Source organism: Centruroides vittatus, unplaced genomic scaffold (genome assembly GCF_030686945.1).
Source record: "Centruroides vittatus isolate TY-2023 unplaced genomic scaffold, ASM3068694v2 contig_546, whole genome shotgun sequence".
In the NCBI taxonomy this organism is placed as follows: Eukaryota; Metazoa; Arthropoda; class Arachnida; order Scorpiones; family Buthidae; genus Centruroides; species Centruroides vittatus.
The window spans coordinates 1,430,678-1,444,256 of NW_027122322.1; the positions used below are offsets into that span (position 1 = coordinate 1,430,678).

Genomic DNA, 13,579 nt, shown 5'->3' on the forward strand with positions numbered 1-13,579 from the left:
CTCTGTACATATTTGATAACAAAGACAAAATTTGTTACTACAGCATAAAACAATTTCAGAATGTTTAGTGATACTTCTCAAAACAGGATTTAAAGACTAGTGCAACAGTTTGAGATAACAGGTAACATGAAGGAAGTGTTGAGACTATAACAAGTTTTTTGTTTGGAACATTAGAAAAATCCATGTAAAGAACAAGCTGAGATTGTAATCTTCCCCAGTTTACAGTACATGATGTATTATCCAAAAGTCTGAATTTTTATATAAAAACAAAATACTACTTACACACTAGTTTCTTTCAAAAGATGAAAAATTACTCAATGATTACTGAAACATAATTTAGCATATGAAACAATTTTTCAAGTTAATTTGTATATAAACAGAACTGTTAATTGTGAAGTTGTAAAAATTAAAATATTGTCATGGAAGAGTGTAAAGGTTAATATCTAATATGACATTATCATATCATAATTATTCCTTCTTTGTGAAAGATAGTATAACTAAAGATACTTGTTCTGATTTATTGGAATTATGCACAGTTCTTTAAGTTAGGAAATGAATCCACAGGTTATATTCTAACAAGATTGAACATTGAGATTTATATATGCTTGAATTTCTGGACATAACTTTTCCTAGAAAATGGATTGAAGAATATGCCTGAAGTCCAGTTTTCAAAAAACTCAGCTTTGATACCAATGGATTTTTTTTCTCTGAAAATATACAAATGATCAGAAGCACTATTTGTAGATTATTTCTTTACATAATATGAAAGACAATATCATATATGTTGTGGAAGGAATAATAATATACCTCTAATAAGTGGCAATACTTCTAGGAATTTAAATATTGAACGGATATGAACAAAGAAGAAAAAGGATCGAAATTGGTTAGCATTGAAAATCAAAAAGTGAAGTAAAATATTTCTCAATTATTTATATAATGTAACAAAAACTGCACTCTTTTAATTCTTTTCCTTTCATCAATAAACTGTGGAGAAAAAATTTAATATTTTCATAGAAATTGCCACACTAGGCACAGGTATCATTTATTAAAAATTAATTTTATGAAGAACTATTTGTTCCAGGATTATAATTATTTTTAAAATTAACAAATCCTCCATATTTAGAAAATTTTATTTTTAATCGTTTTATGAAATGTAAAAATTTTAGATATAACATTCTTATACAAAATACTGAAGTTAATAATGATCAAAAAAGATTGTATTTATAAAACATTTACTACTACATTTACTAATTTTCATTAAATCATAAATTAATCGTCATTGTATTGTTTAAAAATTAAACATATTATGAAATATATACATTATAAATTTATATTACTTTATATATAAGATAATGTTTTTAATTAAAATTGTAACTATAGTATTGTTTTCTGTAAACAGCAAATTGAGCAGAAACAAGAAACTCAAAAATCTCGTGAAGAGGACAATAGTGACAGTTCTGATGACGGAAGCAGTTACCATGACGATGGAGAGAGCTCAGAAGAAGAGCCTGAAAAAACCAAAGGGCGAGAACTGGAATGGGACGACTCCACTCTCAGCTTCTAAGACTGTATATCTTGCACATCAATCAACTTAGTGTGAAAACTGTGAATTGTTGAATATCAAACTGTAGATCAGATGGAGAAGTACCACGAAGTAATCGTGCTAGTGCTTTGTATCAAAAATTTCTTCCCCACAGTGTAAATTAACTGTTTCCTACATTTGTCTCTGAAGATATCATCCAATGGATTCTGATGTAGAGGTAATAGTTTCAAAGTTACATTTACTACTGTTTACATTTGTGATCTCTACTTAAGTTATAATTGATTGAATATTATAGCAGTGCCATAGACTGATGTTCCTGCATTTGGAATTTTAGTGTACCTAAGTTAGTGCCACTTTTCTCTGTTTAAAAAAAAAAAAAAGGAATTCTTTACTTCCTTTTTCCATAGTTAATTAATTAATTATTGTGATAGGGTACACATTATAAATGTTAATTAATGCCATGAGAAAAGCACCATTTTTGCTTCCTTTGAAACAAGTTGTTCCTCAAAGTGCCAGACGATTTCAATTCCTCTCCAATATTAATGTGGAAAAAGTGAATGTCGACATATCTAAACTTCTCCACAGTGATGGTAGTTGAGAATTTGTGCAAAAGTCTTCATGTTTGTATTGTCAAAATGTTGTAAACGAACTGTTTATTCAAATTATATGTGGGTGATTGCAATATATTCATCAATAATTAAGTTCTCATGACGTATTCGATTAATAATGTAAAATATGGCTTGTCAGTTTGATTTATTTGGGAATATGGGTTGTAATTTGATTATCAAACAGTTAACTTATAAGAAAAAATTTCACAAAATTCTTCATATAAATATCTTATATGTAAATACAGTATATATATTATCTACGTGAATCGTCTTTTATGTAACTGTAATTGCATCTGTCAGTATCGATGCTTCGAAAGAAAAATATTCTAATTTACAACTATTTTCTTGTTATAGAAATTTTAATTATATCATATTTTATCTTTATTTTAATATTATACAAAATAATAATGTAATTGGGTAAGATTACAGATATAATAGTGATTTTATTACTTTGAAGAATTTTATAGATAAATTTCATAATCACAATATAAGAAGACATTGCTTCCATGAAATTTAAATATGTTTGAATGAAATTTGTACCGATTATTATGGAGTATATCAAAGAAATTTTACATAGCAATGGATTGAAAAGCAGTGTTTTACCAACCTTTTTTAATAGGTAATAAAGAAAGAATACAGTATAACATAGAATATTACATGTAATTTCATATTTTAACAAAATATTCAAGGTATTTGATCTTTAAAAATAACACCTCATCAATGTATCAGGAAAAAACAATATAGAAAGGAATATTAATTGTAAGACAAAGTTATTTAAACTAAAATAATATTTGTATGTACCGTACAGTTATATATTTTCATTTGAAGTAAATATATCTTTACTGCAGCTGTATAGAATATAGAAGAAATTGTCCAGACCATTTGCGGTAGAGTATCGGGAGGGATGTATATACACCGTTTCGCCGAAATTAAGTCTTCGAGAATATACGAGTCATTTTCATGTATTTTGTTATCTGAGTTTTATATAATTTCGGAAATAAATTTTTTTTATTATGCTAATTATTGTTAGGGATATTCACGATATACAACTGATAATTAGCTTCACAAATAAATAATGCTTTAAACATGATCAATTACAAACATCCCAATTGATGGGTATGATTAAAACATTACTTTGTTGTGAAAAGAAGTTTTAGCTTTAGTTATTTTGTTATAGAATTTACAAAATAAATTAACTATTAGGATATATTAAATAACTGAGATGATATATTGAAACATAATATAATTTTATATATAACTTTTTAATTTACTCATCCTACACAATGATGATTGTGATGGTAATTGAGTAAAGTCTTCATCCATATATTCTCGAGATGTTACTTTGTTTTTATAGTTTTCAGTTAATTTTTGTGTTCTTTGACCTTTTTTTTTATCAAGAAATTTAATATAATCACGAATAACAATTAAATCTGTTGGAGCGTATTTCTAATTAGTTTAATGTAATAACCATAAATATATCCGTGTTTCAAATGTTTCGGCATCATATAATTCCATTGGAATGCAGTTTTCTTATATTGTTATTTAAAATGGCATATGGTTTCAAATTTCTATTGAATTGAAACGGTTATTAGAATTTATTATCACTATTAATTCTATAATCTTACCCAATTTATACATTATCTAGTGAGCAACCTCTCACAATTTTGTTAATATTGACAATTTAAAAAACAAAAAAACTACTTAAATACATGTAGTAAAAAGCTATTTTAAGTGGCTATTTAATTGCCCATTTTGGAAACTATTTGCAATGAAGAGACAACTACCTGTTGCAGCTGCTATTTTTTTATTTTTTCCTATTATTCTATACAATATATTTTATGTGCAGCAAACATTCCATGTCGAAAGTGAGAATTATTCATTTAAATAGTTATTAGTGTGATTAAGGGGTATAGAAATCTTAATAACAATAAAAAAGATTTTAAATGGATGTAAATTTTTTCTTATATAAATAATGTGCAGATATACTGTATTTAAGTTTTGTTTTTAATTGATACAATGAAATCTTCTCTTAAGATTTTTCAATATAGCAGAACGAAATTGAGGAATTGATCGGATCATGTAAGTGTTAATGTAAATGCAATAAACTCATTTTTATCCCCCTTAATTGTTTAAGAAGTGTTTTTTTTTAATGTTCAAAAATATAAAGTACAGGTAACCCCGTGTGACACGGGAGTTACGTTCCAAAAAATTGCCGTGTTATGCGAATCCGTGTTATACGAAACAAAGAACTAGTACGAAAAGAGGGGTTAAGTTCCAAAAATTAAAAAAAACATGCTATTATATTTTCATAATTAAGATAAATATCTTTATTAAAATTTTCTTAAGTGATACACATGAACATAAATTAAACAATGCCTTCTTCGTCATCACTAAACACTATTAACCGAGGAATTTCCTTATATGGTGCTAAGCATTTATGAAGAATAAAGCAAGTATAGAATAAGGGAAAAACATCTGGCAACATTGAAACAAGTTTCGACAAGGACCATGTGTATTGACATAAGGTAAGGCGGAAAAAGAAAATTTACATACTTAAGTACTAATAGTTGACGAAAATAATAATTTTCGTGAACTATTAGTACTTAAGTATGTAAAAATTTATTACATTTTTATGTTGTACGAGGGTTTTACCCAATTCTCGAACCGTGTCAGAGTGAATCTGTGCTATAGAAGTGCCGTGTTATACGGGGCTTACCTGTACTTACGTGTTGACTAAACATTGATTAAAAAAGTAAAAATTTGATCGAGATATTTAAATTAATCACTTATTAAAGACAATATACATAGCATTCAAAGGTAAACTTTAGTCTTCAAAAAATACATGACCACTTAAGAAAATTTAATGCCTAATATCAGTGAAGTGCACTGAACAATGTCGATAATTTACATAAAATGTGAAATACATAATTACAAAACAAAAATTAGTGAACATTCCATATAAAGTTAATTTTAAGAAAATGTCTTTAAACTCTACAAAAATGACTTCCAGGATGGTATTACGGCTGTTAAAAAAGTAACAAAGTGCCTATCTCTGTTCATGTATAGCGGTTTCAAGTCGACATCACGAGTGACGTCTGGCGCCATCTTTGTGGTTCGATTACGTTTTAGTTGCGCTTACGCGCAGTTTAGCCGAAGTTCTTGTGTTGTTTATTCATCGCGAATATCACAATAGTGAATTGTTGCGTAATTAGGTGTAATGGTAGTTCACTCGAGAAGAAAGGTGTGTCATTTTTTAAAATTCCCGGCATTATTTGTCATCAAGGACCCCAAACCGTGGAGCTTTCACCACGAAGGCAATTTGCATGTGGCTTTAGAGAATTAACCGGAAAAATTTCAATACGGATAAAGTGAATATCAATACAAGAGTTTGTCAGAAACATTTCGTTTCAGGTAAGCAGTAACATTTGATTACTATTTATCAAAAATGATTAGATAAACTTTTTCCGGTTGCATAAATCCCTTTGTTAATATGGACAAAATAAAGTTAAATAATTTTAACAACCGCAGATTTTAGTTTGAATAGATAATGATTGTGTTTAAGTGTACTATAATAGTCTTTTTATGAATAAATTTAAAGTTTGTTGCATAATTTGTATAATTTTACAACGATCCTATATTCCCGGCGCTTATCGACCAATTCGCTTAACGACGTAGTCGTCGGAACGGAACTCGGTCGTAAAGTGAGGAGTACCTGTAATTATAATTATAATACTTTGTATTTTATATACAGATACTATGTATTTGTAACTAGTATTTAATAAAATATACTAGAAAAGGAGTAACTATAGTGACATAAAATGAAAATCCACTTTTCGAGAAATGATGTGCCGGATATGTCGGGCCCAGGCCCGCCGTAAGCGGGCGGCAAATTGGTATAGAGAAGTTTCATGTCGACATCACGAGTGACGTCATGAGCATGCGCAATTGTCCAGCGCCATCTTTGTGACTGTTTGTGACTTGTTTACGTTTTGTGTGTGTTCACGTGCGCTTTAACTGGAGTTCTTGTGTTGTTTTTTTTCGTCGCGAATATCACTATGGTGATTTGTTGTGTAATTGGGTGTAATGCTAGTTCACTCAAGAACAAAGGAACATCATTTTTTAAAATTCCCGGCATTATTTGTCATCAAGGATCCCAAACTGAGGAGCTTTCACGACGAAGGCAAACTGCATGGCTCTCGAGAATTAACCGGAAAAATTTCGTTACGAATAAAGTGAATATCAATACAAGAGTTTGTCAGAAACATTTCATTTCAATATTTACGTTAATAAACACTAAGTTATATTTTAAAACCTAAAAGAGTTTACTGATTTGCTTATATTAATTTAGTTAGGTATAGTGCATTTATAAACGAATAACTAATGTAATTTCAGGCTTTAGCTAGTGCAAACTTATAAACATTACACGTTAAAACTAAAAGCAAGTAGGCTTATTATATGCTAGTTTCAACTAGAAAATAAAGGTACTGAACAATTTGAATTAAAAAATTTCCACAGCTGTTTTTAATCAGACTTTTACTTTCAGACAAAAATTCTTAGTTAAGAAATACGTAAAAACACGAGTTTAAACAAAGAAAACATATCTTTCCAAGCAATATTACTTCGCTGTTATTCATTACTTTTACATTTATATCAGGAGAAACCCAGCTACTTGTTAAATAGTTATGGGCCTCTAAAGATTTATAAGCTTTCATTTGTGACAGGGTGTAGAAATTTGTTGTCAAAACCAAATAGTTTATAATGTCACCAAATTCTACTTTCGGCCACAACTCTGATCTACGACGAAGTCTGATAAACTGGCTTCGTATGGATCGCCTTGAAATAACGAAATTTTCTCTTCGTACAGAGCTGCATCTCGTCCTGTTAGACCGCTAGAATAGCCCACAAGAAAAGAATCTTTTTTAACTTAATCCATGATAATAGAACTGCAGTATTTTTGTACGTTTAAACTAAAAAAAGACGTCGAATAACAGACCACGTGCAAGCTAAGCGAGCGAAAACTACCACAAAAATGGGCGGAGCAAACGTGTGTTTTATCACGTGACATGCGACATGCGACCTTGAAACCCCTCTATTGCTGGCAAGCTCAGCGTAGGTAGTCGTAGTTAAACAGGGGCGGCATAATCGGTATTGCACACGGACGATCAAACAGCTAGCGGCGCCCCTGGTCGGGCCTCATCTCCCACCCGCTCGCCATATTGTGGGCCTGGCTGAATCCACGATAGGCTTGATTAAAAGGCCGTTTTACTGCCCATAGGGCAGGAAGATCGAAAATAAATAATAATAATAAAATTTGTCGTTTTGGTGAGAATTTTTAAGATTGAAGCTGCATATAAAAATCTTTTCGATATTGTCATTTACTGTATTAAATAGAAAACTTTTAATTATACGCGTAAAGTAAGTACAAATGAATTCATATTTGTGGCGGAGAGCTAGTTAAGCCTCTTCTGTGAGGCTTACAGAATTGTGTTCTTTCTCGAAATCTGTTCGACCGATTTTAATTAAACTTTGCCATTTTCCATTAATTGCCTAATGGAAAATAGCGGCGAAAAACGAACAAAACACAAGAACAAAGTCAGCGGTGGCGATTGCTTTGTTCTTGGATCGCCTCTCCGTAGCGGCTAGTGCAAGGATCGTGTCTCCCATTGCCGGCAAGTACAAGGATCGCCTCTTTTGAGCCTTACAAGTGCGCTTCTTTCTTTCCGGTTCCGCCTCAATTCTATCGCTATACGATAAAGTCGCGCGATGTCCTAGTTTTGAAAATAAGAAATACAGTAGAGCGTCGATAAGTGGAACCAATTGGGGACTGGGGTCCTTCCTGTTAATGATTTGTTCCAGTTTCCGACTTTGTACGAAAAAATACATTAACCTGTCCGATGTTCAAATTTTTCTCCGTTGCGTGTCGCTTCGTGTTGAATTTTCGTCGATTTTAAGCCTAACGAAAATTTTGTAATAATCATCGAGGCTATCGTATCGTTAAAAATTATTTCTGCATTTTGTACAAACAAAATAAATATATTAAAGAATATAAAAAACATGAAAATTATACTTTAGAAGTAAATTTAGTATCAAAAACATTCGATTCAGCACGACACAGTCCGACTGAAAATCGTTCCACTTTCCGGCCATTCCACTTACCGACGTTCCACTTATCGACGCTCTACTGTAGTAATCTTTTTTATACATTTTATTTATTAATAAAGTGTCATTAGCAAGGATTTTGCAGCGGAAATTAAAATTAAATTTAGCATCTCTATGAAATTTAATAATTAAAATATTATAAATTTCAATAAAGACAAAAAGTATATTAACACGAGTATTTATTTATTGTGACACCGTCACAATTGCGTATTTTTTAAAATTTATTTACTTTAAAATATATACTATCTACCTGAAATTAGTAGCGGTTTGCCTCTGTACAGTACAGTACATCATACTTTTCCTTTAACAATAGAGTCGTGCTGGTCATCTATTTAACACCTTTGAGGTTAAATAGATCGATTAAATTTGCCGATTATAATCGGCGAAATTTAATCGCCGGTTATAATTTTGGTTCGTATATAGTTAATCGGGACCTCCTGCCCCTATGATTCCCATATCTGGTCTCCTCTTTCAATTCACAGCTCGAATTCGAGTATCGCTTTATTTGGCTAGTAACTATCTAACTCCATTCTCGAGATTAAGGAAAGACGATAGTAGGAATTTATAGTTCTAGTTTTTTTGAAATTGCTGTCCAATCATTAATTAAATTAAATAAATTAAAAATATGATTAAAAAAATTTATCCCAGCATTGTGATGATGTCACAATAAATAATTGCTCGTTATTTTTTTAAAACTTTTATAAAGATGAAATATTGCAGTTTAAATCAAATTAATACTGCTATTAGTTATTTTGTGAAAATTTAAATTCGAACTTTAAATTACGTAATCGAAGAATCGTGGCGGAGGATTAGAAGCGAACGGCGCATTCGAATCCGAACGTATCTTCATTCGGCTAGCAACGAGTAAAAGAGAAGCGATAGTCATGAGCGAGAGATCAGAAGAGAAAGAAAGAGATATTTCTGCGGAAGAGGCCGTCGATATTCCCAAGACCAAGAAGATGAAATCCGACAGAAGCGAGAAGGGAGCTTGCATTTGCATCGAACCGACCAAGAGCCAGAAAAAAAGAAATCCCAAGAAGAAAAGACGAATGAAGTCGAAACGCTCCCGAAGTCGCATTCCTAAGAGGAGGAAAAGGGTGTCGAAGAGGAAGAAATCCGTAAAGAAAAGAAGGAAGATTTGTTAAATCCGGAAGTTAAATAGGAATTCGTTGCCAGGAGAAAGGCCCCGATAGCCGTTTATCGACGACCCAACGGCTCTTTTCAGAGCCATTTTTTCTTGCTAAAGAGTAGTTTGATTGCATCATTTAAACTGTTCGACTTCTCGATCTATTTATTTTTTTTAATATAATTTTGATTTTAAAAACATTTAAAAAGAAAGAACGGGCTTGGTGATGATTTAATGTTAAATATTTGTCGGGTTCTAATGTTTTCCGTTGCAGAAAATATCAGATCAGTTTGAAATGCTTTTATCTCCAACGTTATTCTTCCATTAGAAATGGCGAATACGGTTTGAAAAGAACGTTCTATAAGGAACTTCGTGAAAAAAGTTCTATTTTTAATTTAAATCTTTAAATAATTTTCGTTTTACAAACTAATTTTTATATTTCAATGACTAAGAGAAAATACACACCCCTGAACCAGGGGCGCCCCTACATCGGGACAAGTGCTCCTCTTTTGTCCTTTTCTTAATCCCCAAAGGCGCTCTAAAGTTTCATTTCATTTTTAAATCACCCATTTATTTTAACTGAAATATTTTTGTCACTAACCGAAATTTTGTTCTAGCGGGTCGTGATTGTTCAGCAGAGTACTGAGATACTGTACCATTGAATTTGATTAACGCGATTTTTATATATGCGGTAGCATCGAGGGATTAACTAACTGCGTTAATTATACATCATCTTGCATAATGTACAGTACATTACGTACGATGTCCTTTTTCAAAGCTTGTGTTCTCCTTTTTTATAGTGTCCGCGCGCAGCTGCACCTGACTTGCTAATCCGGCCTCCGGCTGTAATATAAATGGAGTGCCTCGAGTGGATGCAGAATATTACATTTTTAGGGATAAATCTCTCTAAGTTAATGCTTCCTGAATGTTTACAACGTATTTAACAATAAAATTTCAAGTATTACATCAACAAAAATTTGTCCTTTTTTGATTCATCCATTATCGGAAATCAAAGTGCTCCTTTCCAAATTGTCACCAGGCCACAAGTTAAATCCATTTGCAATACAAAAATGATATAACAGTTGTATCTATTTAGAACATTGATTTTTTTTTTTATTGCAGCGGCTGTCTTATGCCTTTAGTATTTGGTAGGGGAACCCATTTAGTCTGAAAATTCCTCCTAGGAAAATAGGGGGTAAGGGTTAACATGAAGAAAGTGGTGATGCCATGGTGGAGAGTTAGAATCTTGTTTTTGGCAAAGAGAGAACTCCGGAAGAATTATTAAAATCCAATGTTTAAGATATAGATACCATCAACTCAGATTTATTTTTCTGTGGACCATTTGAACAGCCAAAAAGCTGATAAATTCAACTTTTTGGCTGTTCAAATGTTAAACAATATACTCCTTGTCATTGTAACTAAGCATTTATTACAAAAATACTAGGAAATGCGAACAGGTAGATTTCCTCCCCAACAACACAGGAAATGATGAATCGGAACCTCTGAATTATTATTCCATACATTATAGCTACTGTACTAAATCCTTTATCTTACCGAATCGATCCTTCCGGTGCAATTGGTGTTTTATATCTATTCGTTGTTCCGAACCCGTTCCTTCGTTCTGGAAACCGTTGCCTTCTGTTCTTTTTAACATTTCGTATTTTTCTCCCCTAAACTACAAATGTAATACCAGAATGATTCCCTATATACAGTGTCTCACCACTCTTTTGAGTAATGATTTTCCAGTTGATAGAAAATGTCGAATACAAAAAGTTTTTCCAGCGTTAGTTTTGAGTTATGCACAAAATACTGTCAATTCTGTAAATTATTATTTTTCAAATATCTCTTGTTCTAGTCAACTAATTTAATTATTTTCTTTTTATGAATATAGAAAAAATGATGTCACTAAATCTAATAAAAAACAAACAATATATTTAAATTTTTTTATATTAGAGTTTTTAATTTGTATCACTTTTACAACAGGATTCCAAATAAACCAATATTAAGTATATTTTTCGGCAATTTATATGTTAAATTTAGACGTAGCATTACTTGCAAAATCAGAAGTTCGAATGTCTTACAATACAGATAACAATAACCGGACAGATAAAAAGAAAACAATCCAATCTAAATCAGCTAATTTCATTTTCATCAATTATAAATAAATATATATTTTGCTATAAATATTCAATTCTTTGGTTAAAATTTTTTTTTCACTTTTAATTTCGGATTAATTGGTATTATTAGTAATTACATAATTTTACATTACGCTAATCAAAAGTGATTTATATAACATTCTGTAGCACCTGGTACAAGCAACAAAAGAAAATAAGAGTTTATTAGGGAAATTAATCGAAAATTTAACTCGCAAACAAACTCCATAGCAAGAAGAGTTAAAGGCTTAAGTAAAAAAAACACATCTTATTAAATTTTAAATCCCATTCTTCTATGTTATGAGGTAGGTTTTACAAGGCAATTTATAATAATGACTTTCCTGATTCTACAGTTAATGCTGAAATCTTAAAAAATAAATTAATGAATGTGTGAACATTAATATTTTCAAATGTCTTGTACAAGGACATTACAAAATATATATATAATTATATTTCTGATAAAAACAACAACTTTTTTAATATTTTAACATAGATAAACTGAAAATTTGAATTAAATGTATTGTTAACAATGCAATATATTAACATGGTTTATTTTAAATAGAGGATATATATCACAAGTATATTTATCTTTCAGAAACTGAGATATTACATCTTGATTATGAAATTAATATAATTTACATTTTGAATAATTTATTTCAGAGTTTACTATACTTTTCTTTTATAATACTAATTATTCAAATATTTTTAACATATAAAATATACAAAAATCAATTTCCAGATTACTGTTATACTATATTGAAAAACAATGATATTACATTAAATATGTACATAATAATATACAATATTGATTCGTGTAAAGAATCTTCATTTAATTTAGAAAGTGTCAGTTTACATCAGAGCCTATAGAAAATAGTTTTGCATTTTGTAAATAGTTGATGAGATTAGATTTCACAAACTAGAGCTTTTGTTTCTGGTTTTAGTAGTAGTTTTTCGTCCTCCGATTCTTGTTCGTCCGTATGCAAATTTAATACCGCGGCCGGAGAAAGCTGTAAATCACGTAGCGTGTCGTCTTCGTTTGTCAGTTTTGTTCCGCCGGGAGCCAATAAAGTATAAGTGACGTTTGTATTTAAAAGATGCTCGTTTAAAAATTCTTTTATATCTTTCAATGTTTCGTGAGAGTAAAATGTCCCCTGAAAATTTGCATATTTCATTAGTTTTGAACAAATTACTTTTTGTCAATTCCATTAAAAATTTAGTTATTAATAAATGATTTACAGCCAATTTTTAACCAATAAGAATAATAATAATGAGAATATCTCACTTTGCCATTTTTCATAGCTATTGTCAGCAGCAATTTTTATTTTACTGTACTCAGGTAGAACAATTACTTTGAAAATTAAACAAGCTCTAACATACATTTTCATAGTATTTTTAATTTTTACCCTAACATTCTCATTATTTTGATCAAGCAACACCTAAAGGTTCTAAGTAGGAAACTGAGAATAGAGTTAAGAATACAAATTTGTTTGTATTCACAATGTAAAAATACAATCAATGTACAACACAAACTAACAACATGGTTTCATATTATTATTATTATTAACCCATCTCAATTATATTATAATGCAGAGCCCAAACAGTTAGGAGTTGAATGTTGAAATTTGGTACACAGTGTACATTCTCGTGACATATCCTGAGAAGGGATTTTTCGAAATTTCCCCCACACGGGAGAGGGAGAGGATTAAGGTTTATCCTAAAGAACTCAGCTTCTACTATACTATTTTAAATGCAGATTTTTTTTTGTTTATCCTGTATTTTAATAGGGTATGCCATGAGAATGCACATTGAGAAGGGATTTTTGGAAATTCCCCTGCAGAGAAGTGGAAAAGGGTTAAAGATTACCCCAAAGAACTCAGCTTCAACTGTACTATTCTAGTTGCCTTTTTTGCATTTATGCAGGAAATCGAACATATTTTTAGACCCTTCTAGAAATTCAACAATATTTGGTGCTCCATTGTATTCAAAGTTG

At 30.7% G+C, this 13,579-nt stretch overlaps 2 protein-coding genes across 2 annotated transcripts in view; one reads left to right on the forward strand and one right to left on the reverse strand.

Moving 5' to 3' along the window:
• The window catches only part of LOC136978587 (calsyntenin-1-like), a 79,067-nt gene extending 74,791 nt beyond the window's left edge, over positions 1 to 4,276 (forward strand). The window contains exon 16 of the mRNA XM_067274320.1: positions 1,400 to 4,276. Coding sequence (XP_067130421.1) covers positions 1,400 to 1,564 — 165 coding nt within the window. The 3' untranslated portion in view covers positions 1,565 to 4,276. The remainder of the gene's footprint in view (positions 1 to 1,399) is intronic.
• An 8,049-nt stretch (positions 4,277 to 12,325) lies between these two features.
• Positions 12,326 to 13,579, reverse strand: part of Gint3 (GDI interacting protein 3) — a 29,876-nt gene continuing 28,622 nt past the window's right edge. The window contains exon 7 of the mRNA XM_067274333.1: positions 12,326 to 12,740. Within this exon, the coding sequence (XP_067130434.1) occupies positions 12,492 to 12,740 (249 nt within the window). The 3' untranslated portion in view covers positions 12,326 to 12,491. The remainder of the gene's footprint in view (positions 12,741 to 13,579) is intronic.